The sequence below is a fragment of the Solanum pennellii genome, chromosome 9 (genome assembly GCF_001406875.1).
Source record: "Solanum pennellii chromosome 9, SPENNV200".
Classification (NCBI taxonomy): domain Eukaryota; kingdom Viridiplantae; phylum Streptophyta; class Magnoliopsida; order Solanales; family Solanaceae; genus Solanum; species Solanum pennellii.
In genome coordinates, this window is record NC_028645.1 from 79,251,048 (window position 1) to 79,275,186 (window position 24,139).

General features: G+C 34.6%; 3 protein-coding genes and 1 long non-coding RNA gene across 7 annotated transcripts; 2 read left to right on the plus strand and 2 right to left on the minus strand.

Moving 5' to 3' along the window:
* Positions 1-249: 249 nt before the first annotated feature.
* LOC107031302 (photosystem II D1 precursor processing protein PSB27-H2, chloroplastic) lies at positions 250-3,639 on the minus strand. Of its 3 annotated transcripts, XR_001458196.2 has the most exons (5): positions 3,449-3,638; positions 3,035-3,151; positions 1,573-1,979; positions 1,307-1,425; positions 496-632 (listed from the first exon to the last, which is right to left on the minus strand). XR_001458196.2 is itself a non-coding variant. In XM_015232625.2 (4 exons), exons 2-4 carry the CDS (start codon positions 3,111-3,113, stop codon positions 495-497), a joined length of 624 nt encoding a protein of 207 aa, XP_015088111.1. In that variant the 5' UTR covers positions 3,114-3,126; positions 3,449-3,639; the 3' UTR covers positions 250-494. The 3 variants fall into 3 exon arrangements, 2 of the variants coding, with proteins under 2 accessions (XP_015088111.1, XP_015088110.1); XM_015232625.2 differs by lacking the exon at positions 1,307-1,425 and having other exon boundaries at positions 250-632; positions 3,035-3,126; positions 3,449-3,639; XM_015232624.2 differs by lacking the exon at positions 1,307-1,425 and having other exon boundaries at positions 250-632; positions 3,449-3,636.
* A 2,126-nt stretch (positions 3,640-5,765) lies between these two features.
* Positions 5,766-14,008, plus strand: LOC107031258. The gene is made up of 3 exons (XM_015232561.2): positions 5,766-6,745; positions 10,649-10,956; positions 13,336-14,008. The coding sequence occupies exons 1-3, from the start codon at positions 5,871-5,873 to the stop codon at positions 13,689-13,691; spliced, it is 1,539 nt and encodes a 512-aa protein (XP_015088047.1). The 5' UTR covers positions 5,766-5,870; the 3' UTR covers positions 13,692-14,008.
* A 5,456-nt stretch (positions 14,009-19,464) lies between these two features.
* Positions 19,465-20,146, plus strand: LOC107030842. The gene is made up of 2 exons (XR_001458154.2): positions 19,465-19,701; positions 19,783-20,146. It is a non-coding gene; the product is annotated as an uncharacterized LOC107030842 (long non-coding RNA).
* Positions 20,128-23,809, minus strand: LOC107030443. Of its 2 annotated transcripts, XM_027919516.1 has the most exons (5): positions 22,145-23,809; positions 21,138-22,052; positions 20,668-21,056; positions 20,523-20,631; positions 20,128-20,449 (listed from the first exon to the last, which is right to left on the minus strand). In XM_027919516.1, exons 1-5 carry the CDS (start codon positions 23,792-23,794, stop codon positions 20,255-20,257), a joined length of 3,258 nt encoding a protein of 1,085 aa, XP_027775317.1. In that variant the 5' UTR covers positions 23,795-23,809; the 3' UTR covers positions 20,128-20,254. The 2 variants fall into 2 exon arrangements, with proteins under 2 accessions (XP_027775317.1, XP_027775316.1); XM_027919515.1 differs by having other exon boundaries at positions 20,523-21,056.
* Positions 23,810-24,139: the final 330 nt, after the last annotated feature.

A 24,139-nucleotide genomic window follows, 5' to 3' on the forward strand; every position in this document is an offset into this window, starting at 1 on the left:
ATAAGACTGCATATAATATCGCACTTAAAATGACAGCTCTATGTTGGGGCAACCGATCTGATTACTTCAGCTATTACTGGCTGGAACCTTAGGGTCGTTCAGTTGCACAACTAGAAGGCATGCTGATCTCGTCACCGACAAACCTTTAACTTTGACTGTTAAAACCTCTGCCTATCTCACACTCCAAGTCCCAGAGCAAATTTGCATTTCTTTCTTCATTTTCCTTTCATGCATCTTCACACAAATAGGTCTTGTGACAGGGGCTAATGAACTAAACAATGCAACAAAAGATAGTTTGACAAAATGTACGTTTATCAATTAGACTATACCTAATTGAGCATACTGTAACAGAAGATAATATACTGCAATGGCGTCTTTTGTTATGTGTATCAAGAACCATAATACAATTTTTCTTTTTTGGCTCTTTTTTACTACTGTTGGGTCCGAGCCAACCTCGACTATTCCACCATGTACCACTGACCCTCCACCCCATGTTACAATGCTTCTTCTGCTTTATTCAGATCATCTAAGATCTCTGACTTTACCTCTTCTGGAAGTGCAGCAGATGGGCCTGCCTTTGAATAAAAACTGGCCAGAGATCTAATAGCTTTCTCTAGCATAACATATGACTCCTGCAAGTTGAGCACGATGTCAAAACAATGACCAGATGAAACAAACTCAGGAAGACATGGATGTTCTTAACTGTCAAATATTTCTGCTTCCACTACAGGAGAAAAAAAAAAGCCTAAAATATAAGTCTTGTTTTGCATGCTAGTGTAGATTGATGCATAAATGCATGTCAATAATTATATATTAGCCAGGTACAAGCACAATCATGACAGGATTCGACGGAGCCCCTTCTAACTGTATGCCGGCAACCTTGCTAGAAGGGGGCAAGTGTTCTTCAGAATGACTGGAAGGGATTTATACTATTGATCAGGTTATATCACAAGACCTCTAAAAGCTCTTTCTGACAGTTGATTTGCACAAACTATAATGCCATTACAAGCAATGAGTTAGTGATGAAAGAAAGCAGTAATTGCTGCAGAGGTGCATCAGCAAGCTTACTTCTTCTGTCTTCTTTTCTGCAATCTGTGCTCTAGAAGTGCAAAACTCAAATGCATAATTGAACTGGCAGAGTCTACTTATTGTACAACTTGAATTTTTTATGGTTTCTCAAACATATGACTCTAAAATGAGGAAACGGCACAGCTATTCTATCCCTCCTATCCAAATAAGTCCGAGAACCATTTAATAAACAACAAAATTCAAAAATTGTATCGGTGGATGTTTGAGAAGAAATAACCTCATTTATACTGACAGTAGGCAACTAGGCAAGGTAACTGCATATAGGGCCTGAGCAGCTAAGAGGCGCTCGAGAAAGCTGAAATGATCTTTAATATGTCATCTAATTATAACAACCACCTGAGAAGTGAGAAGTCGAGGTTCTATAAAATTGAAATTTGAAGTCAGTATGCATGGCAGTCCTTCTTAGCCAATTATGTTTCTAATTTTCTACACATATTTGAAAACAATGAATCCACCGCATTTTGTTTGTTAAAATAGGATTACCTCATTGACTACTGATTTTTGTCCTCTCCATCCACCCAAGTATTCCCTGATGGATTCCTTTGCTGCATCAGCTGTTCGTCTAAACTTAGACATGTCGTTTGGGTCTTCCTTTAATGATTCGCGCAATGTCTTCACCACCTCTCTTACAGAGTTCAAATAAGCCTTTGGTAAGACTTTTCCTGAGTTTGTTGTCTCATTTGGATCAAACAAGGACTTAATAGCCCCAACCACACTTTCATCCTTGTCTTGAATCTCTTGATCCTCTGCCCAAGCTGGTAGCACCGTTAAGCTGCAGCTGTATGTTAAAAGTGAAACCAAAGGACTGGCAAAACCTACTGCAAGAAGCTGGCGACGAGTTCCTTCTTCTTTAGATGATAATATACCAGAACTCCGTGATTGTAGTTTATCTGTTATGTTAAAAAGAATCAAAATCAGGAAAAGAAAACTCTCCGGAATCAGGAACAATTCAATCACTACACTGTGTGAATAATGCAGTACTCATGAGAGGTCTATATATGTCAAGGACACAAGAAAAAGAAAGAAAATATATCAGACTGGACACTGAAACAGCCTTGTGATGATTGAAATCGAAAGGGACAAGTAAACCTAAAAATGAAGCCGCGACACGCTTATCTTTTCCATTGGATAAATTAGAATAAGGAAGGAGGACAGATCCCCTGGTTAGCTCTTCCTTTTAACTTTCAAGCTGTAGGCAATAACACACTTAATATTTTTGAACAGTCCGATCACATCATAAAGCATTTTCTCACAACATTTGTATCAAGATGATCTATATAAAGCTTCTCAGCATGTTCACATAACACAAATCCTGGTAATCGCATCATAGTTATCTTCCTTGATCCTTCATTTTCCTATTATATCTCCAGTGCCTCACTCGCAAAACAATCATAGTAATTTGTCCGTCGAGGTAAGAAACCTATGTCCAGCCAGTGCCTCACTCGGAAACAATCATAGTAATTTGTCCGTCGAGGTAAGAAACCTATGTCCAGCCAATTGTAGGTTAACAACAACTGAACTGTTGCAGTCCAGGAAAATATGTGTCTACAACAACACAACTATGTCTATGGCTATATGAATCTTCACTATCCATGTAGCGTGATGTAAGTCCATCTCTATTCGTATTATAAAAAAGTCTCTTTAGCACAAGAAGAAGAAAATGCTGTGCATCTTGATGCTAAATTATACTCCATCCGTTTCAATTTGTTTGTCTGGTTTTAACTTAGCTTTGAGTTTAAGAAAGTAAATAACGACTTTTAAATCATGTAGTCATAAACTAAAGATATATAAAATGTATCAAAATGTTATTTAATCAGGTGATCTTAAACATGTCTACTTGTAAAAATTGGAATTAAAGAGTTGTCAAATGGAAAAGACATTCTTTTCGAAACAGACTAAAAGAGAGAACTGGAACTTAAGTACATCAAACATGAAAAAATCTTACATTCATCAGTCCCTTGAATCTTTTGACTAGAGCAAGAAATGGCAAATGGATACACATTCATTGGAATGAAGAAAGCCATCCTAACTCAAAAGCTACCCCATACACATCAGAAGAAACCTTCACAAAAATAAGAATCATTAACTAAATTACATAATCAACAAGAAAAACATAGCTAATTAATCCAAACCAATTCAGTAAACTGAATTTAACCACACTGCCCCTTTCAATTAATGAGCTCAAACTCAACCCACATATATAAATTAGACCACCAAAAATCAAGAATGTATAAATAACACTTTCAAAGTATAATTCTTCTTAAACATAGAAAAGAGGAATTGGGGTAGACCCAAAAGTCATAAAGGAGCTTTCTTTGGGTAAATTAGTTCCAAGAAAGCAAAAATATAGAATACCCACCAAAGAATAGACACACAGAACACTCAAGAAGCTGAAAGACTTCAACTTTGGTGGAGAAAATTAAAGCTGGAGATGAAAATTGACAGAGAACAAGAGTGGCAGAAGCAATAGCTCTTAGCTAAATGTATGAGATAGCTTTCTGTTTGGTTCACACTTCACAGCTTACTATATGCACCTTCTATTACTTTTCAGTTGCACTTTGGTACCTTCAATAGTTTCTGTTGCATATTTTGAGGAAAAAATATAAATATATCCCAAGATCGTAAATGTAATGCACATATCATCTGTTATACTGTTATATTTTTGGGATATTTATGTCTTTGTTGTTTAAAATCTAAAGCATATATGTCCTTCATTTTAACAGAATATTAAATAAGGATACGTGGCACAATCTTATTCGTTGATTCGATATTTAATAAATGTCCAGTGGTGGATATGATTATGACACGGGTATGTTTGTTAGTATAAAAAATATTATCTTCTAATTTTTGGAAGGCAGAGGCATCAATGTCCCAAAAATATAAACGGAGGGTATCTGCATGCCATTTATGATAGTTTAGGAGTACATTTATCCTTTTTCCCTCTTTTTTTTTTCATTTGGTGTTCGGTATATTAATTACAACTTGATTAGTTTTAATTTGTGCATTACAAGATTCATTTTTGGATAGTGCTTCCAATAGAATATTCTTTCACACCTTGAATTCAAATCTAAAAATACTAATTAAGGGTGAAAGAATCTCAATCATCTTACAATAGTTTGTATTACATATTTTCTTTCGTTCTTTTTTCATGTAAAGGTATAATTTCATAAGAATTTGAGTCATATGGATTGTTGTCTTATCAGACACAAGTTATGTAGAAATAAGTTTGTGAATTTTAATTTGAAATTGAACTTATGTATTTATCGACATTAATTTTTGTAGAAAATAAGACATACTTGTGAGTTTTGAATTAAACTTTTGCCTCTAACAATATAATCTCTGTAGAAACTAAGAAGTATTACTGTTACGATAAGGCTTAACTTATGTTATATTATAATACAAAGATATATATAATCTTTATTGTTTTTCATCTTATGGTATTTTTTACCATTTTCCTGTTACTTATTGTATTTAACGACATAAGCTTAGGAAGCATAATTAGTTATGACAAGGCATAACTTATATTATATTGTGATACAAAAATATACACATACGTATGCATTGCAATCTTTATTATTTTTTGTTTTGATGGTATTTTTCACTATTTTTTTGTTACTTATTAAATATGCAAAAATTAAAAACAATGAATCAAGGAGTAAAAATTAACCACCAACCCGAAATAGAAATATTTGTATGAATGACCTAGGAAATTATGTAAGTGTTTGATCCTAGAATTTTTGAAATTCAAATTAAAAGTTTTGATTTTAATTTTTCTTTTTAAATATTATTTGACTCATAAATTTATATATGGTAAAAATAGATTCATCATTTAAAATTTTACAAAAAAGAAAAAAGAAAAAAAGAAGAAGACATATATTCACGTGAATAGATTGTTTGTATAATGCGAAAGCCTTATTAAAGAATGACTAATTGCTTTTGTTTTTTTGTTTTTTTGGATCAATGAGTTAATTGTAAAATTACTTGTATTTCAAAGTTTATAATAGCATAAATATTTATTTATAAAAGAACATGAAATATGTGATTTATTAATGCGAAGTCTTAAAATATTTTGATACCTTATTTATCAACTACGATTTGCTTCTTTGGTAACTTTGTTGTACGAAGTGAAATCTGGATTTGATGGGTGAATGAGTCAAAAGTTGACATCTAGCAAAAGTCACGAATCGAATATGAATAGCGAAATCAACAATGGAGAGATTGGTGAAAAACGATTTTTATTTAGGAAAAGTTCAATGTGCTATCATCAATAATCGGGTGTCATGACTAGAGCCCATCTAGCTCCTAGACGCGGTGCCATGTGCAAGGCACAAATCAAACTACAATTAATTCAAAAAATCACTTGGTTACATAAAATTTTAAGATAATCATCGACGGTTTTCAAAAGTAGCTACAAATAAAAAACACATGAATTTCATTTAATTCTATATATACATAAAGTTGCTAAGTTCAAACAATTGAAAGTTCTACAATGGTGGTCAAACTCATCAAAGCTCGAGATAGATCTTCTTTGTATCTAAGTTTAACTCACTCAAACGTATTTTTTTATCGATTTTTTGCGAGTTGTCTCATTATAATTTCATTATCTAATCAATTTAATTCACAAATATAAATTTGACAATATTGGACAAATAATTTTCATATATATTACCTTCTTCCGCTTTACTGGAATCTTCTTTTCTCCTTCTACATATAACTGATAATCTCTCTCAACTCTTTCAAATACTAAGCACTCAGTCGCCGCATCAGAAAACTCAAAGAGGATGGCAGGAGGTAACCCTCCAAAACCCTCCTCCAACAAGCCAGCTCCCTCTGCTTCACACCGGAAATCCCGATGGGAATCTACCACCGGAAAAAAACCTTCTTCCGATCCCAAAACCTCAGTAGCCGGTGCCGGCGCTGCATCCGGATCCGGTGACCCCAAATCGAAGCCCTCTCCAAAACCCACAAACCCAAATCAGCCTACGACTCCAAATCCGAAACCCATTAGCAAACCGTCACCAAAACCCGACCCGAATGCTCACTTTGGCTTGCCCCCTTTCCCTTTTCGTGACCCACCTCCACCCCCTTTATATGGGTTTCACATGCTTGAACGTAGGACCATAGTTCTAGCTGATGGTTCAGTACGGTCTTACTTCGCATTACCCCATGATTATCAGGATTTTCCAGCTTTTCCCCGGCCGGACTTTCGTGGTCCGCCGGGGTTAGGATTTGAGAGGCAGTTTCCGGATGATGGGTTTATGAGGAATAGGAATCCGGATCATTGGAATCCGTTAGGGGTAGAAGGGGGACGTGTTGGTGATGGTGCAATGAAGAGGAAGTTTGGTGACGAGGGAAAGGATGGGCTTGATAGGTTAAGGCAACAAGTGTTGGAACATGGAAATGCTGGTCCGGTTCCGCCCGGGTCAAGTAGTTCGTATATGGGTAGAGGAGAAGAAATGAATAGGCCACCAAAATATATGAGAAGTGGAGGTTTTGAAGGGAGGGCGAGTAGGACTAAGCACAATGAGGTGGATCAAAGTGCATTAAAGAAGTCTTTTTTGCCTATGGTGAAGTTAATTTTTGACACTGCTAATGTCAAAAGGAGTTATTTGGCTGATGGAAAGCAGGGGCGTTTGCAGTGTCTTGCTTGCAACAGGTGTGGGATTATACTAGGATTATTTGTGTTTCTAATGTTTTAGATTGTTGATGTGCTGATTGAATGCTTGTTTTGGTTCAGTTTTGATTTAGATAGTCTTTGGATAAGTAGTAAAATGACCTTTTACTTTTCTTCAGTAGATGCTACTTTCATGCACATACTAAAAGTATCTACTAGAAAAGTTAAATTCTATGCTTTTGGGGTGCTTCATGTGTATTTCAGGATTGGGTTTTGAGACCATTTCTGTTAAACTTGAACTATTGTAGCAGAAGATATCGTAGGTAGGGATTATAAGGGCCTTTGGCAGCTAGATAAGGAACTAGCTAGCTCCAAGTTAATTGGAGAAAGTGTTTGATTCTTAGAGAACTGATATAATTAACTTTAGTTGTTAGAGATGCTGACTTAAGCTGCTGCCATGATCATGTTTTATTTGAAACATGTGGCAAATAATGGTTGAGCTTATGTCTTGATTTGTCAGCAAATAGCTAGGTAGCTTCAATTTAGAAAATGAGAGACTGCTTTGCGTAGTAAATTTATCTTTGTTATGTAACTCGTTACCCACAGCACTTTGAGGTCTGCATGAAGTTTCCCTCGGGCAGAGTTTGGATGGCTTGTTTTCTGGTCTGCTCTTATTTTAGATTATTTTTTATAAGCTGTTCAAGTTTAGTTGTCTTTGCCCTTGAATGTTGGTAAATGTGCTGAACTCTCTCTCTTCTTACTCGCTCACACTTTCTCTCTTCAGTCTTCATCTCCTTGAAGGCGTAATTGCAATATCACTGAAAATAGATGTGTGGTCATATGCTATTCTTAAAAGGTCATTTGTTTTACCTCTAGTAATGTTGTTTTACAATTAAATTTGGATTGAGATGTTGTTGGTCCGTGATTCATATGTGTTGGTATCATTGTCTCTTGTTTTTGAGATGGCATTCTTAAAGCCATGTCATTTGCTAGATAAGCTACCTTTATTACTAATCGTATCTAATTCTCGAGCTAACAATAGTGTATCTCGTTCCATTGTAAGTTTTCCCCATGGCAACCTATGTTACTAACTCCCATATTTATTTTCTTGATCTAATTTTATTGGTGTGCTGTGAGTAGACTATATACTTTATATTTCATGTAAGATTTTTCCTTGTTCTATTTGCACTTCTAATGCTGTATTTCTTCAAAATGTTCTATGCTTGGTATGCAAATTAAGTGTTGGAATTAATCAGATCAAATGTGGGACTAGGTTGACTTGGAACTTTGTAGGGGTTGTTTTTAGTAAAGAATTCTGTAGGTTTTAGTATAGAGTATTCTGCTGCTACATTTATTTTGCTGCTAATGACTGCTTCAATTCTCATTTAAGATTGTAACTGATATCAATATAGCATTGTATCAGGGAGCAATCCGAATATAGGGTATAGGGATGTTATACTACACATAATGCAACAAGTAGTCTCTATATCTCATGTTTAGTTCATAGGATCCAGGTGCATGGGTCGAAGTGGGAATCTGTTCTAATGCATAAGAACAATAGTTATTAAGTGAAAAAAGAAACCCAAAAGAAGACTCATATAACAAGTAGAGGTGGGGGTCGTTGGTGGTGCAGGTGACATAGCTCAGAAGAAGTTAAAGGATGTTTGAGTGTACATGAAATGTTGGTTGTATATCTTATTTTATTTCTGACTTGACAGAGATGAACAATAATATCAGTAACAACAACAATGTTTTCTCAACACTCAACTTATGTTCTGAAAATGTAAGTAAAATGAAGCATTGTAAGGAGACCCACCCCATTAGTTATGAGCATCTGTTGAGGCCTCATTTATGTATTGTTTTTATCTTCTACCGTTGTCCCAGTTTTCGTATTTTACTTAATCCTATCATTGCTTTTAAAAAGTATAATACTAGTGTTCTAGACTAGTCACGGATATACAGAGCAAGGGAGCCATTATCCATATATGCGTTTGGGGGAGAGAGAGAGAAGGGAAGGGAGAGCCTTTTCTATATGCTTTTATTTACTTGCATATTTGATAGACAGTTATAGCTTAGTTGCTGTCTGTGTAATGTAATTCATTAGCTTCTCGTGATTAACTTCTAGCCATACAGAGTTTATTGTGTTGATTCTTTGTTCTTCTTGGTGAGGCATTTGAACCTCGGAAGCTACTCCTTCATTGATTGGTTACTTGAGCTATTGCTCTTCCCTGCTCATCCTTTGTGATGATCACCATGAAACTTTTAAAGAATTTTTTAGATGAGCTATATTCTATCCATGAATTAGATGCTTGATAACATTAGTTTGTGATGAGTTGAGTGGGCCTTTTCATTTCCCAACGGTAGAACATGAAGCAAAGATTCGAGCAGCTGCATGCTTAAATGCTCGACTAGTGGTACTCTATACACAACAATACAACTGTATCTGACTTAAAGTTTTTCTTTCTTGTGTTTTAGATGTATGTAGATTGATGAACATGATTTGAATATTTAACGTATGGGGATTTAGTCATATGTGATGCAATTATCGACTAAATGATTTGAAGGCAGTCAACCTTGGTAGAATCCCATCAATGGGTTCATATTATCTAGGCATAACTCTTTCGGAGTTTTCTGCCCTTTGAGTAGTTCTCTTTTATAGATCACTAGGCCATAGGAAGCTTTTATCTGTACCTTGTTCTGAACTTTGTCAAGAATTCGAATCTTATCTCATTTTGTACTAAAAAGGGTCCTGTTGGTGGAGGAGTAGCTTCTACTTTCACAATGCTGTATTATCAATATGTGGCTGAACTGGTGGAACAGCATTGTTTTTATTTTTTCTTGGATAAAGCTGGTTGAACCAGGTTGTTGCATTCCATGGGAGATGAAAATGGTATGTGATGTGTGGATAATCAGAGCAGTTTTTAGTACATTTACCACTTTTTAGTGTGGCCTCGCCTCTGAGTTTTAACAGGTTAATGCGTGCTAAATCAGGGATCTCTTGTTTATGAATTCTTGTTGTGTGATTGCTGAACATTTCCATTATCTTGGTTGTGGTTGTTGGCTTGTTGCAGCACGAGAATGGCCCCGCTTTTTCCATATGGTGGTCCACCTCGAAGGGAAGTAACACTAGATATTTGAGAGCAAAAAAAGAATCTGTTGGGTAGTCAAACAGAAATGTATTTCTACACTTCCATTTTAGTGCAGTTTGGCGATGTTGAAGCCATGATTGAATCTCTGAGCACTTTACACAACTTGTACTGATTCTAATTGCACATTCTCCGGTGTTTGCTGGTGATCAATACATCCACCCTTTTACTTTAAAAAAATATAGTATGACAAAGGCTGCTTGTAGGAAACTAGCGAAGGAGGAAAATTAAGTATGTCCTGTTTAATTTCTTCAGCTGTGGTTTTCTCCCATTCTTGTTATGGGACAGCAAAAGTAGTTATGTGCACGGTCTGTATGCTGTTCTATGCTTTACTTTGTACTTGTTACTCATTTGATTGTAATGTTGTTCATAGTAAGTTTGCAATAGGTGGTAAGTTTATGATGGTAGTTTGTACGACATGTTCTTTTATCCTACTGCTCTGTGGAGAAAATCTCAATGCTTACATTCAATTGAGACTGACTTGTTTGACTTCCCTTTGCAACCTCTAAAGAGATTTCTTTCCCTTCAGAGTAGGTGTAAAGACAATTTGTTGGCTGATGGCAATTTACATCTCATTTTTGGGTGAATTTTAGCTGTGATGTGCTGCATCTGCAAACAATCGAAAACACAAAAGTAGTATCATTGCACCTCGTGGAGTTCCACACCTTGAAATAATACTACCCGAATTTCCTTTTCTTGCTCAATGCTTTTGCTTTTGTTTAGACTTAAGTTTATCTTAACTTGGAATTTGAGGAATAACTCTGAAGTACTTCGTAACTTTGACATGAAAACCACACAGGACTGCAAAAGATTTTCCTGATATGCACTCTCTCATTATGCACGCCTACAACCCGGATAGTGCTGATTCACTTGTGGACCATTTGGCCTTCCACAAAGCATTATGTGTTCTGATGGGATGGAACTATTTGACACCTCCTGATCACTCAAAGTCATATCAGATGTTATCTGCTGATGAAGCAACTGCAAACCGAGATGATCTAGTTTTGTGGCCGCCTTTGGTTATAATCCATAACACTATCACAGGAAAACGCGATGATGGGCGCATGGAGGGTTTGGGAAACAAGGCAATGGATAGTTACCTTAAAGGTAAGACATCCATCTCTGTTTCTTTTCATTTCCATCGTTTCATCAAGGGGAGTTTCCACTGCGCTATCCTTTTGCAGACGTATAACAGTCATAGCTACTTTCCACATCTAAAAAATCTCCACCCAATATCTGTGTTCCTTTTTTTAGGACGAGTACTTGCGTAATTTGTCTGTCCATTTGATGGATTTACAATGCCGTTTTTGCTGATGGTCTGTGTTTCGGCATTGTCAGTGGTCTCACTTAATCACCGCCGTCTTGCACACTAGCAGTTTCTGATTATTTTTTTAGTCTACTTGCAAGTGTGCTCTTCGATAGTGTTCTGTGAGAGTTGCCTCTTAGGCCAAGAATCATAGAATCTGAGGCAGTTTAGAATCTTAAATATGTTGATCACATCTTGCAGTGGAATCTGAAAGCAAACTTGGTGGTTTGTAGAATTATGTTAATAGATTTTAGACTTGAATTTGTATATTTTTTATTGATTAGATGATTTGTCAAGGAAATTGACATGAAAGGCCTCACAGAGGGAGGGAGGGAACATCCTATCATGTTTAGGGTGTTAAGTCACATCCGAATTGATATTAGGGATAATACTTTTAATGGCATTGCAGTTTTATTTTATGAAAAAGCGCTCTTCAGGTTGTCTTTCTGCGGTAAAAGTTCAAATGTAAATGGAATAGACTCCCTTGTACGTTTCCTTAGTTCTGTACATTTACGGAGGGAGACTGAGTTTTTGCATTGTAAATATTCCAGCACCTTCGTGGTACGCTTCAGACGAGATGAATCATCTTACTTGTCAAAACATTCTTTAGTTGCTACTGTCTGGAAGGATACCACAAATCGACTTCTTTCAGAAAAGCCCCTTGGCTCTTCTTAAAATTTTCTCAATATTAGTTCTGTTACCTTTGAGAAAAAATGAATTTGGCGGATTGCATGCCTATTGTAATGCTAACAAGAATCAGAAGCAGCGAAAAGCATTGTTTATAGGCTGATATGCTCTTGCATTCTCATGCCTAAGAATATATTTCTTCAGTCATGTCACTATACATTTCGGAGAATAATGTGGATTGCATGGGATTCAGTGTAACCTGCCATTTGTGTTGCTAACTTGTATTTAGAGCATTAATTGCATTCTCTTGGACTAATTCTATTTTTCATGCATTTTGCGTAACCAGTATACTCTTCATGTTTCACAATGTCCAAAAGCTAAATCTTTGCTGATGGTCGGTGTAATGTGACTTCAGGCATGGTTCTACTTTCATTGAGATGTTTGACAATTACTACAATTGACATCTTCCCAGAAATAGAACCTGTGCAATTCTTTGTGAGGAACTCAGTGATATGATTGTATTTTTAGTTGTCTGTTTGTACATGGTCAACATGTATGAGATTGCAACTTGAGTTTGTCCTCTCTTCTAGAGCTTGGACCTCACTTCCAACATCTCTACTGTTGAAATGCGTTTGGTTTGGTTTCAATAAACCTTTTTCCAGTAGGGGTAGTTTCCTTTCCTGGTCCATGCTTAACTTTGTTGTGGATACAGGGAGAGGTAGTCTTCTATAATCTGTACATCTCTACTGTTGAAATACATTTGGTTTGGTTTCAATAAACCTTTTTCCAGCAGGGTAGTTTCCTTTCCTGGTCCATGCTTAACTTTGTTGTGGATACAGGGAGAGATAGTTTGGTGTTCTAGGAATTGCATTATTATTATTATTGTTGTTGTTACACAGTGTAATTTTCCGACAAAGGGGTGTTGGTCTACACCCCTGAAGTATTTGTGGCTCCGCCACTGATTGTTGCTATTATTATTATTATTACCACCACCATACTGGTCACTATGCGTTGCCAACCATGGGTTATTCTGTGGGAGGATAATGCCATGAATGCCTTTGCCAGTGGTTTCATTATCAGTCCTCCTTCCTTGTCCTATCATTTTTCACCTTTTCTGAAACAAAAAGCTGAGAGGACAACGTCAGATTAGAACTTCCTATTAATATTTGTAATCATTAGTGTCTTGTGTGTGGAACTTGATCGTTAGCTAGTGTTTGTTCTTTTTTTGGTAATAGGAATATCTTTTATATAAACAAGGAAGGGGTAGACTATTTGGGCGGTGGTATGGCCGCTTAAGTAGCTATTATGCATAGGAGTTTTCCTTAAACACCTTGAGTTAGTGCTTGTTCTATAATGGTTGTTGATTTTAGGACTATATCTTTCTTGAGACCTCCTATGCTTCAATTTCCTATTTTACTTTAGTGTATTGCCCAATTTATTTATGTGGAACTGGTTACAAGGCACCAGTGTCATCCTTTCTTCAGGCTTGTCTTTTAGCTCTATGTCTGCATCTCTTGACGTTTCTTTACTGCAATTGCCAATTTTTCTTTCAGGTATTGGATTTCACGGTGGCAAGGCAAAGGCCTTGTATAGCAGAGACGGTCATCTAGGTGTTACCCTGGTTAAGTTTGCAAGTGACCAATCAGGTTTGACGGAAGCCATGCGGTTAGCTGAATATTTTGAGAAAGATAATCATGGGAGAAATGGTTGGGCTCGACTGCAGCCCTTGACTCTAGGCAAGGATGATGAGAACAATCCTGACCTTTGCAAGTATGATCATCGGACTGGAGAAAAGAAGAGGGTCTTCTATGGTTACCTGGGCACTGTTAACGACTTAGAGAAGGTTGATTTCGACTTCCGAAAGAAGATAACCATCGCTAGCCGATTGGATTACAAGCCATCTGGTTAGAACCAGGTCAATAGATTTGTGTTTGAGATATGCTTAAGTTGAGAGTATTACTCAATTCTCTGTTCTAGATATTGTCGTTTCGTGTTACTTGTGTTGCCCTTGGGAATCGGAGAGTTGGGGCTCTCTGGTATAACGGTAGGACTAAGATATTAATGCCATGCATGTCTCTTTTCCCTTCTCTTGTAGTGAAACATCTCTGGCACAAGATTAGTGGTTTCGAAGTCCAATGGACTTGCTGTTTGTTCTCGTCCTTCCTCGATTTGAGGCTGGGTGTACCAATGATCATGGTTCATAAATTTGTCTCAAGGTTTAATTTAGGATGGTTCCCCTGCAGGTATTAGTACAAAACTATGCCTCAAAACTTTGACCTGAAAACGAGGAATTCGTTATTGCAGGTTAATATCTTAAGCACTACTAGTCTCACTAGATTGCAATCAGAAGCATTAAGTTCTGGTGCAAGTTTAGCTAAAGCAGTATTATCTTGCTCTGCTTTAAGATTGTTTTATTTTACTGGTAAATTTGAGATAAAATCATTTTCTTTAAAGGATCGCCCATCGATACAACACCAACATTATTCGATGCAAGTTCTATAATTCAAGCAATAGCACTTGTTCATGATACATGTGGTCATGAATTATTAGTTTCTTGAATTAAATTTAAGACCTTTTTAATTGTTGTAGTTTGTGCTGATTGAAATTTTTGTAAAATATAATGTTACTAAGATTTGATGTCACTTTGAAGTTGTTATTTTTGTCCTTGGATTTTGTCTCGAGAGAAGAATATTTTTCAGTCAAAAGCAGGACTCAAGTGCCTTGTCTCTCTCCAAACTTTTAGTGGTCAAGAAGGAATCAATTCTCTGTTGGTGTTTTTTGGCAGTGTTATTTTTATTTTATTTTTAGAAAAGCTTTTTTTATTTTTAATTTTTACAAAATCCCGTTTAGGGTTTCTCAATCAATAGTAGCACATACATTGATAGTAGTATATGTTAAGTTTGATTGAATTTCATATTAGAATTGATCTTTAATTTTTTTTCTTTTGGATTATACTTATTAGCTAAAAGATACCTTTTAAAAAAAAAAAAAACAACGAAAAGATACCTCATCTATGTTGCTACGCAAGACTCACTCTTTTGGGAAAGGAGAAACAAACTACCTAATCATACAACATTATTTGTTCATTTTTCATATGGTTTGAAATAATGATATCTTATCTCTTTAATTAATAATCTGTATTATACATATATTTCGATGTCAATTTTTTTGCTGGAAAATTGTATATAATAGTAAACTAATAACCTAAATTAAATGGAATAGCTAGGGTTTGATTTAATTGTGCTCCATAGCAAACATTAGCTAAAATTTGCCAGCGTCTCTCTTCCAAAAATCTCGCTCGCCACTCTCCATTCTCGCTCGCCTCTCTCGCTTTATACACAGAAGTGTATAATTTTGTTTCTGTTTTGTATAAAGCGAGAGAAAATTGTATATACACATGCAAAAATGTATATCTTCGTGTTATACACTTAATTATACAATTTACAAACATTTTACTTCAAATATTGCAGAGAAAAAGGCCAACGAATTATACAATTGCGAATTGTACAATTGCAGTGAAATACAATTTTCTCTAGCTTTATACAACAGAAGTGTATTATTGTGTTTCTGTTTTTGTATAAAGCGAGAAAAACATATATCTTCTTGCTATACACTTATAATTAGGCAATATACATACATTTTAATTCGATTCAACTGTATGCAAAACAAATTATACAATTGCAGCGAAATAGACCAGCGAATTATACAATTTAGGCCAGCGAATTATACAATTTAGGCCAGCGAATTATACAATTGTATATGTATAGCAAATTATACAGTTTTATGTTTGCTATGGAGCGCAATTATGCAAAGTTTGCTATAGCATATAAATATAAATTTTTTGTTTGCTATATGTGAAAGTTGCCCTAGATTAAAACAGGGAGAGAGGCGAGTTAGGACAAGGAGTTGAGCAAGATTTGTTTATGCATTCATGATACATGTGAATCAAATCAGACACACGTATCTGATGTGACTCGCATGTATTTGGGATATTAAATACGCGAGCGAGATGGAAAAGAAGCAAGCGAGATTTGTGTATGTATTTTGGACACATGAGAATTCATTTGGATATTGTATATTTTGAATAAATTACGTCTAATTTTGACTTCATGTATACACGTATCTAGACGTACTTAGACGTAATAAAATATAATAAGATTTATAATATTGCATATCATTGTGTATCTAAGTAATTAGCTTCTAAATTTAATTACCCTTTATATAACACCGTAAAATTATAAGTCATACATAAAATGTCAATACCACATAACCCCCTAATAGAAAAAAGGCATGTTGATTTGAGTTTAAATATAACGTGAGGCAAAATTTTAGATAATTTCTTCTTTTTTATTTGAGTGGGTAGGAGATAAGGTATGCATTGTAAAATTAACAATAATATGCGTAAGTTGATATGATCAAAATATATTATACTATAAAATAGTTGAAAAGCATACTTTTTGAAATTTGACGAATAGGTTAGGCAACTAAATGTAGATGAGCAGTGGATATAATTATTGTCTTTCAGAATTATCAAATAACAACAAAGAGCATAATTAGTTAAGCCTAATCACATGCACTCATAATAATAATACCCACATATTGAAATTAAAATATTACTAATATATTATGGTCTCATTTCATCCTAAGATTCCATCAACTTTTACTATTTATTGAGTCATCCTAAAAGTAAAATAGACCAATAGGACGATATCAACGTAGATTGTGATGTAATAGATAAGATTTCTTTATTTTTGATCAGAGATTTTTAATTTATGTTCTTAGAAATGAAAAGAAGTTTAGCAGAAAATGTCTCTCTAAGCCAAAAAATTAAAATTGAAATTTTATAATACATAAATTTAAATATAATCAAATTAAATATTAATATAAATATCAAATATCGAGTGACGAGCCCAAACGAACAAAGTGAAAAAGACAAGAGGACAGCAGGCAGTGCGCATGCCTGTTCCATTCTGTTATCTTCTGGTTATTTCATATCATTCCACTCCACGTTGATACTCTTATAACATTGAATTAAAGTACATAAGAGTGTGATGGAATAATTAAATTAAATTCTTCTTTAAAATTCACCATATTAATTATTAAATAAGGAGTTCAATTATTTAGTTTATAATTTGAAAAATGCGCAAGTATTCTTTTATATTATGACAAAAATTTTCGGATATGAGTCGAAGAATTAATAACCTCTCACTAAGAAGCATTTTATGTCTTTTTAGATTTATATTTGACGTGAATTAAATTAAAATTTTCTTTTTTAAATAATAATGTCTCATATCTCACATTAAAAAAAAAAAAGAATTAGTTAGTTTTATGGTGATCCTAAAGCCTATAGCTCTCGTGTAATTTTATCGAGATTCGAGATCACTAATTTGACCAAGCTCACACAAATAAATGTCAAATGTCTTACGAAAAAACTATCCTAATAAAATTATCTTGGTTGATACATTAAACTCATTGGTTATAGAAACAGTGAGTTTAATGTAGTAAAGATAAATTAATTCATTACAACCTCTAATTACTAACATAAACCACCACAATCGCTTCGCAATATATATCACTGATCGTCATCATTATTTATTCATTATCACTGTTAACTATTATTATCGTTCACCATTATTAGTAATTGTCATCACTAACTAATACCGTCAAGAATCACCATTTATCGTTATTGTCAATCACTATGCATTACGATTAACTACGAACCAGACTTGCTATCATCGCCTACCACAATGTTGGGTTGCACCTAGAACCACCATCACTATATCATTTCCTTCGATTGTCATATTTTATTGATATTATATTAAATTAATTTTATATTTTATTTAAATAGTATATTTATTAATTTGTATAAACACAAGTTTTATCAAATTTATATATTGAGAAAACAAAGTCTTACGTAATTATAATACAAAAATCAAACCATAAACATTGTTATCCCTTTTTAATTTTCTTATATAAAAATAAAAAATGGGAATGGTAGCACTTATTTATGCGTGAAGTGATTGTTTATATTTTTAAAAATACGTTATCTTTTACGTTTTGCAATAAATTGGTAGGCAAACAATTAGTTGGGCAGAAGTTAGAATCAGAGTGGAATGAACTGTACATATACAACCACCAAAGGTACAACTATAAACAACCTTTACATCTAAACTCGGACCGAGTTATTAATTTCATCAATAAAATTATTGTCAATCTTAAAAACACTTATTAATTTGATTAATTGAACTTAAATACACTTTTTATTTTGCAAGATGAGTGAACAATGAAAATACATACATTCCTAAATTCTCGTTAAGTGTTTGAGTGTTTTTAATATTTTTTTTGAGATTTTTTATTATGAGTCATATACAAGAATTTAAAATCACTTGCTATATCATGTAATAGATTTCAAACGTATTTAAGTTTAGTTAGTCAAATATAATAGTGTGTAATGAAACTAATAATCTATGTCAAATTCAATGTTATATTCAAAATACTTAGATCTAAAAATAAAGATATAACTGTTGTTGTCAAAATAATGTGGTCATTATAAATTTTAGAATTGAAGAGAAAAAATAACGCATTTTCATAACCGCTTCTTTATCATTGAGTCATTAATTAATTTTATTAGGAGGTTCACAAATTAAATATACGCATAATATTTATTTAATTTTCTAATATAAATATTAACATAAAAATTACTGATTTGTCTATACCTATAAATCTCCACTTACCTCTGCCCTGGTGTCTAATTGGCTATTAAAAAAAACGATAGACCATCAATCGATATGATATAATAGATGAGACTGTTTTTTCTTTAGGATTCATTTGGCCATGCGAATGATATCATGATATGAAATCATAATATGAAATTAAAGTTTTGTTTGGACATGCAATATGAAATTCTGATGTTGTATATTTTCTCATAAATATAAAAATTTCATAAGTTTAAAAATTATTAAAATAGTCTCAATTGTTTATTCAATCTTATCAAATAAACAAAAAATTATAAAATCGCATAATAAGTTATTATAAAGTTATTTGTTATCCACTCAAGTAATTGTTCAATATAACTTTCACTTCTCATCAATGTATTTGAGTAAAAATAGAACATCTTTTATTGGCTCTTCAAAATTTTATTACTTAACAATCGCGAAATGTGAGTTAAAGTGATTATATATTGATGAAAATAATATTTTTTATGTCGGTTAGAATAATAAATTTTAAAAAGTGATAATGTGATTATAAATTTTATTTACATTTGAAATAAATGGTTAGTAGATATAAAGGTGAAATTATTTTAACATAATATAAACTCGTAGGTCAATTTTTGTATTAGAGTATCTCAAGTCATGATATGGTATTCTCATATGACTCCATATCATGGGTTTTTTAGAATATAAAATCATGGCCAAATACATACGCAGGTCCCTAAAGTTGTTCGCGCTTTTCCCCAGGTACCTCAACTAACCAAGATTCCTATTAAATCCTTTAACACCCTATAATTTGATCCTTTTAAATATTTTTGGCTGATGTGGAGCCAAACGTGATCTCACGTCCTGTAAGCGCGTGCAGACGCTTTAAAAGTGCTGATGTGGAGCTTCAACCACCCACCAACGATCTTCTTCCCCCTTTTAACCCTAATTTCTCCCATTCTTCCCTTATTTCTCCTCTTTTGTTTCTCTTCATCCCTTATTTCTCCTCTTTTGTTTCTCTTCATCATTATTTCTCCTCTTATATCTCTTTTTCATTGATTTCTTCTTAATCATTAAGTTCCAATGTCGAATTTATCTTCTTCATCGATTTCTTCTTCTTCAACTGCGAAGGTACTATGTCAATGTGGGAACGTTGTGGAAATGAAGACCTCATGGACGCAATCCAATCCTGGACGTAGGTTCCTTTGTTGCAAAACTTCAAAGGTAAATCAAATTCATTTTTTTTGTCCAATATAGTAAAGAATCACCTTATTTATAATTCAATTTTTTTCTTTAATTTTGTAGGCACGAGGTGGATGTGGATATTTTCGATGGTATGATGATGAAATGCCTGCTCAAGCTAGGAGGGTGATATGGGGTTTGTTGAAAAGAGTCAAAACATATGAATTGGAGAGGAATCGATCAAGAAAAGTATGGATAATATGCATCATCGTAGGGGTGATATTGGCTACTTGGATTTGTGTAACAAAATAATCTTAGTTGATTCATTTGTCTTCTATTAGATTCCTTCATAAAAGTATGTATGGTAGATTCTAGTGTTCTTTATGGGCAATTTAGATCGATTTTTCTATTGTAAATGCCTTGTGTTTTTATTGTAATGATTTAATTGAAGGAATGAAGATAATTTGTGCCTCAAAAGCAGTAAAAATTGATCATTCATGCCATTAATTTGCTCTAGTGAGCTCCAAGTTTCAAAGCAGTCAATACAAATTTCTGCTGCTAATTACACAACCAAAAAGTGACTAGTCTACATAAATTAGGCATTCTTTGGTGCACTAGATGTTCCACGCTTGTTTTTCCTTGACTGAGTGATACGTTGCAACTGTGAACCAGTGACAGCATCTCCACCATTCCACTTGAGTCCTCGAGGCTTATAACCAATATCAATATTTGTTGGAGATGCATCCTTATAAACTCTCGAATTGATAACTTTTTCTCCTGAAGTACCAGGCTGCATGGAAATATCTTAAAATGAGACTTTATATAGTAGAGTAAGAAATGAACAAAATTATGTATACACTTACATTAAAGGTTTGACTACCACTTGCATTTGTATAGATGCCAAATCCTATAGTCTTGGTCCTTTTTTGTCTTCCTGTTGATATTGAAGCTTCCACAGCCCTTGGTTGATCAGGTTGCTGACTTGATACACCTCCAATGTTGAAAACACTGCCTCTTCCAATTTCACTGGCAGTGCCAGTACCTCTCCCAGTGCCTCTACCAGTTCCTCTGTCAGTACCTCTCCCAGTGCCTCTCCCAGTGCCTCTGCATGTGCCTCTGCTTTTAGCAGGTTGTTGCTCTCTTCTAACAGCTGAAGAATCAAAACACATAGAACTGCCTTGATGATTGAATACTGGTGGCTGACTTGAGCTTGATGGTCTACTAAAAAGTGGTGGCTGACTTGAGCTTGATGGTTGGCTAAAAAGTGGTGGCTGGCTTGAGCTTGATGGTTGGCTAGACAATGGTGGCTGGCTTGAGCTTGATGGTTGGCTAGACAGTGATGGTTGGCTTGAGCTTGGTTTCCTGTTTGGGTAGCCTCCAGGTTGTCCCATTTCAGCCTATTAATACAGTAATAATAATTGATTATTGTAAATAATTGAAGCTTATTGTAAATGTATTAGAAGAGAATAATAACTTACCAATGTTGGACAAGATTTTTTGTTGTGGCCTACTTGATGACACAGTGAACATGTCATTTTTACTCCTCTTTTGGATAACTTTCCATACTTTTTTCTAGGCTCATTCTTTGCCTTTCTTCTGCACTTTGGTGGCCTACCAGGCATGACTTTTGGTTCAGGAGGTTCAATCACTACACCACTAGTGTGAGGCCACATTTTCATGTTTGGTATTGGCTGTAGAAAATGATTATAAGCCTTCAAAAAAGTCTCTTTCCTATACCAATGTACCACTTCATGTTCAGGTTCTATGCCTTTGTGCTGATATGCAAGCACAGCATGTTGACATGGTATGCCCCTCAATTGCCATGTTCTACATGTACATGTCTTTTTACTTATATCAACAATATGTCTGTATTGACCATCTAAGATTTCATACTTAATATCACCATTGAATCTAACTTCACAAAATCTAGCAAGATCTTTGTTCTCTTCTAGTACTAGTCTAGCCATAGGAGAGATATCTGAGATCCAAGTTTCAGCAGATTGCCTCATTGCAATATTACTGTCCATTATCTTGTGCCTAATCTCCTCTAGCATAGTTATGATAGCCTTATGTCTAGCAACTAGTATCCAAGAATTAAAAGTTTCACACATATTGTTTTCAACAATGTCACACTTAGAATGCTCTTTAAAATATGCTTTGCACCAAGTAGTTTTTTCATAATGCAACAAGTCCTCACAAATTTTATTACCTAATTTGTTGAGTTTATCCATCTCATCTTCAAATTTCACTTCAAAACTTGACTTAGCACATCTCCAGAACTGTTTCCTTCTTTCTTCACCACTCCATAATTGATGCCAGTTGGACCAGATATGTCTAGCACACCTTCTCTGCTCACTATCTGGTAGCAACTCACATAAAGCTGGTACAAGGCCCTATGTAAGCAGTTGTAGCACAAACATTAAAAAGTATTAGCAACACAAGAAAAAAAATAATAGAACAAGATACAATGCAAAAACCATCTAACCTTCTGCATATCTGACATAACAGTCAGTCCATGTCCTGTGCCTAAGTTCAGATCTTCTATCAAGTACTTTAGAAAAAAACTCCAACTATGTTTTGTCTCTGTGTCAACAACAGCCCATGCGATTGGAAACATCTGTTGATTTCCATTTCTACCAACAGCAACCAACAATTCTCCCTTGCAAGAACCCTTCAGAAAACATCCATCAAAACCAATAATTTTTCTGCATCCTTCCAACCACCCCCTCTTCAATGCATCAAAGCAAACATAGAAGTAAACAAACAAAGTTTTTCCTGGCTGAGACTCTCTATCTGTCCTCACCCAACAGGAAGTACCAGGATTAGTATGTTTAATCATGTCTGCATAATCACACAATCTTGAAAATTCCATCTTCCAATCACCTAAGAACTCCTTGATAATCCTCTTTTTTGCCCTATGACAAACAGTTCTTCCAACATATAACCCAAATTTTTTTCTCACTAATTCCTGAATTTCCCATAATCTTATATATGGTTGACAGGTTATTTCATCCTTGAACTTTTCTGCAACAAACTTAGATGTACACAACTTGTTCTTGGTCGATTGAGGACATACATGCACAGGATAATAATTTTTGACAACAAAATCACCAGAATCTTTATCTATACTAGCAAACAGCAACCATTTACATTTCTTGTCCTCACATTTAACTCTAACTCTTTTTTTGTCATTAGGCTTCAATTTTAACCTAGTTTTATATTGACAAGAATAGTCTGCAACAGCTTTTCTAAATTGTTCAGCACTTTCAAATACCATACCAAGCTCAAAAATTGCTACAACACAATCAGGATCAAATCTTACCTTTTTACTTTTTCTTCTTCTTGGTAAATCAACACCCTTCACAAATTCTGAATCCAATTCATCCCTACTGTCTTCACTGTCCAATTCTGAGCTATCTATATATTGCTCATCACCCCCTAGTCTTCCAGTGTATCTAGCAGCCTTATTCCTTCCTATGTCTTCAAAGCCTCTATCAACACCAGCTGTTCCAAGCTTTATTTCCTCAGTTTGAGTAGGTTTTTTCTTTTTCACTTTGTTTCTCCTTTCATTTCTAAGAGATCTTAATTCTTCATCAACCTCAGAGTCATCCACATCAGGAATAGCATCCTCTTGAGAGTCATCACTACTTTCTTCATTTGATTCAGTCCATTCCACATCTAGATCTGATATATCTCCTGGCTCAACTTCCACATTAACATTTTCAGATTCAGCCTCATGATTCAACCCTTCACTTGCAGTCACATTTATATCTTCTAAGTCTTCTTCAACGACAGACCCACAAAGCAAACCTGTTGTGACCACTTCTACATCATCCACCACATGCTTTACATAAATGTCTAAAAAGTCACCATCTTTTAGGTCTTTGATGAGATTTACTAATGTTAAATCAGTGTCCACCTCAATAAAGCCATTTTTTGTGGGGTCTTTAACACAGAACCCACCAACAGTAATATACCCCAATTGTTTAGTGTAAAAAAGTAACTCGATTATTGAGAAGTGGTCCTTGTCGATATTAACATATTCCACCTCGGCTTCCCCTTTATAAGTAATTCCAGTTTTGTCCTGAATAAACTTACCACCATGATGAAAACGAGTTATAATAATGGCGTCCATAAGATTCCCTGAAACAAGGCTCCAAATTTTTCTGACAGTTATGAACAATAAAAACCAAAAAACCCTAACTTTATCTAGATATTAACAACAACAACCACATTGATACTAAAACCCAGTATATATCAATAAAAAACACAGGATAAACACATATATTAAAAACACACAACCACAACAACATGCTCGTCACTTACCTCACACTCGTCAACTCGAAAATCGCGAATGAACTCCATAATCGTCTGCAATCTTCGATGATTCCTTCAACAAAACACTCGAAATCACTTTAAAATCTAAGAATTTCAGCTGTAAAAGTCATTGAAAAGGAGAGATTGTTAGGGTTTTCTCGTT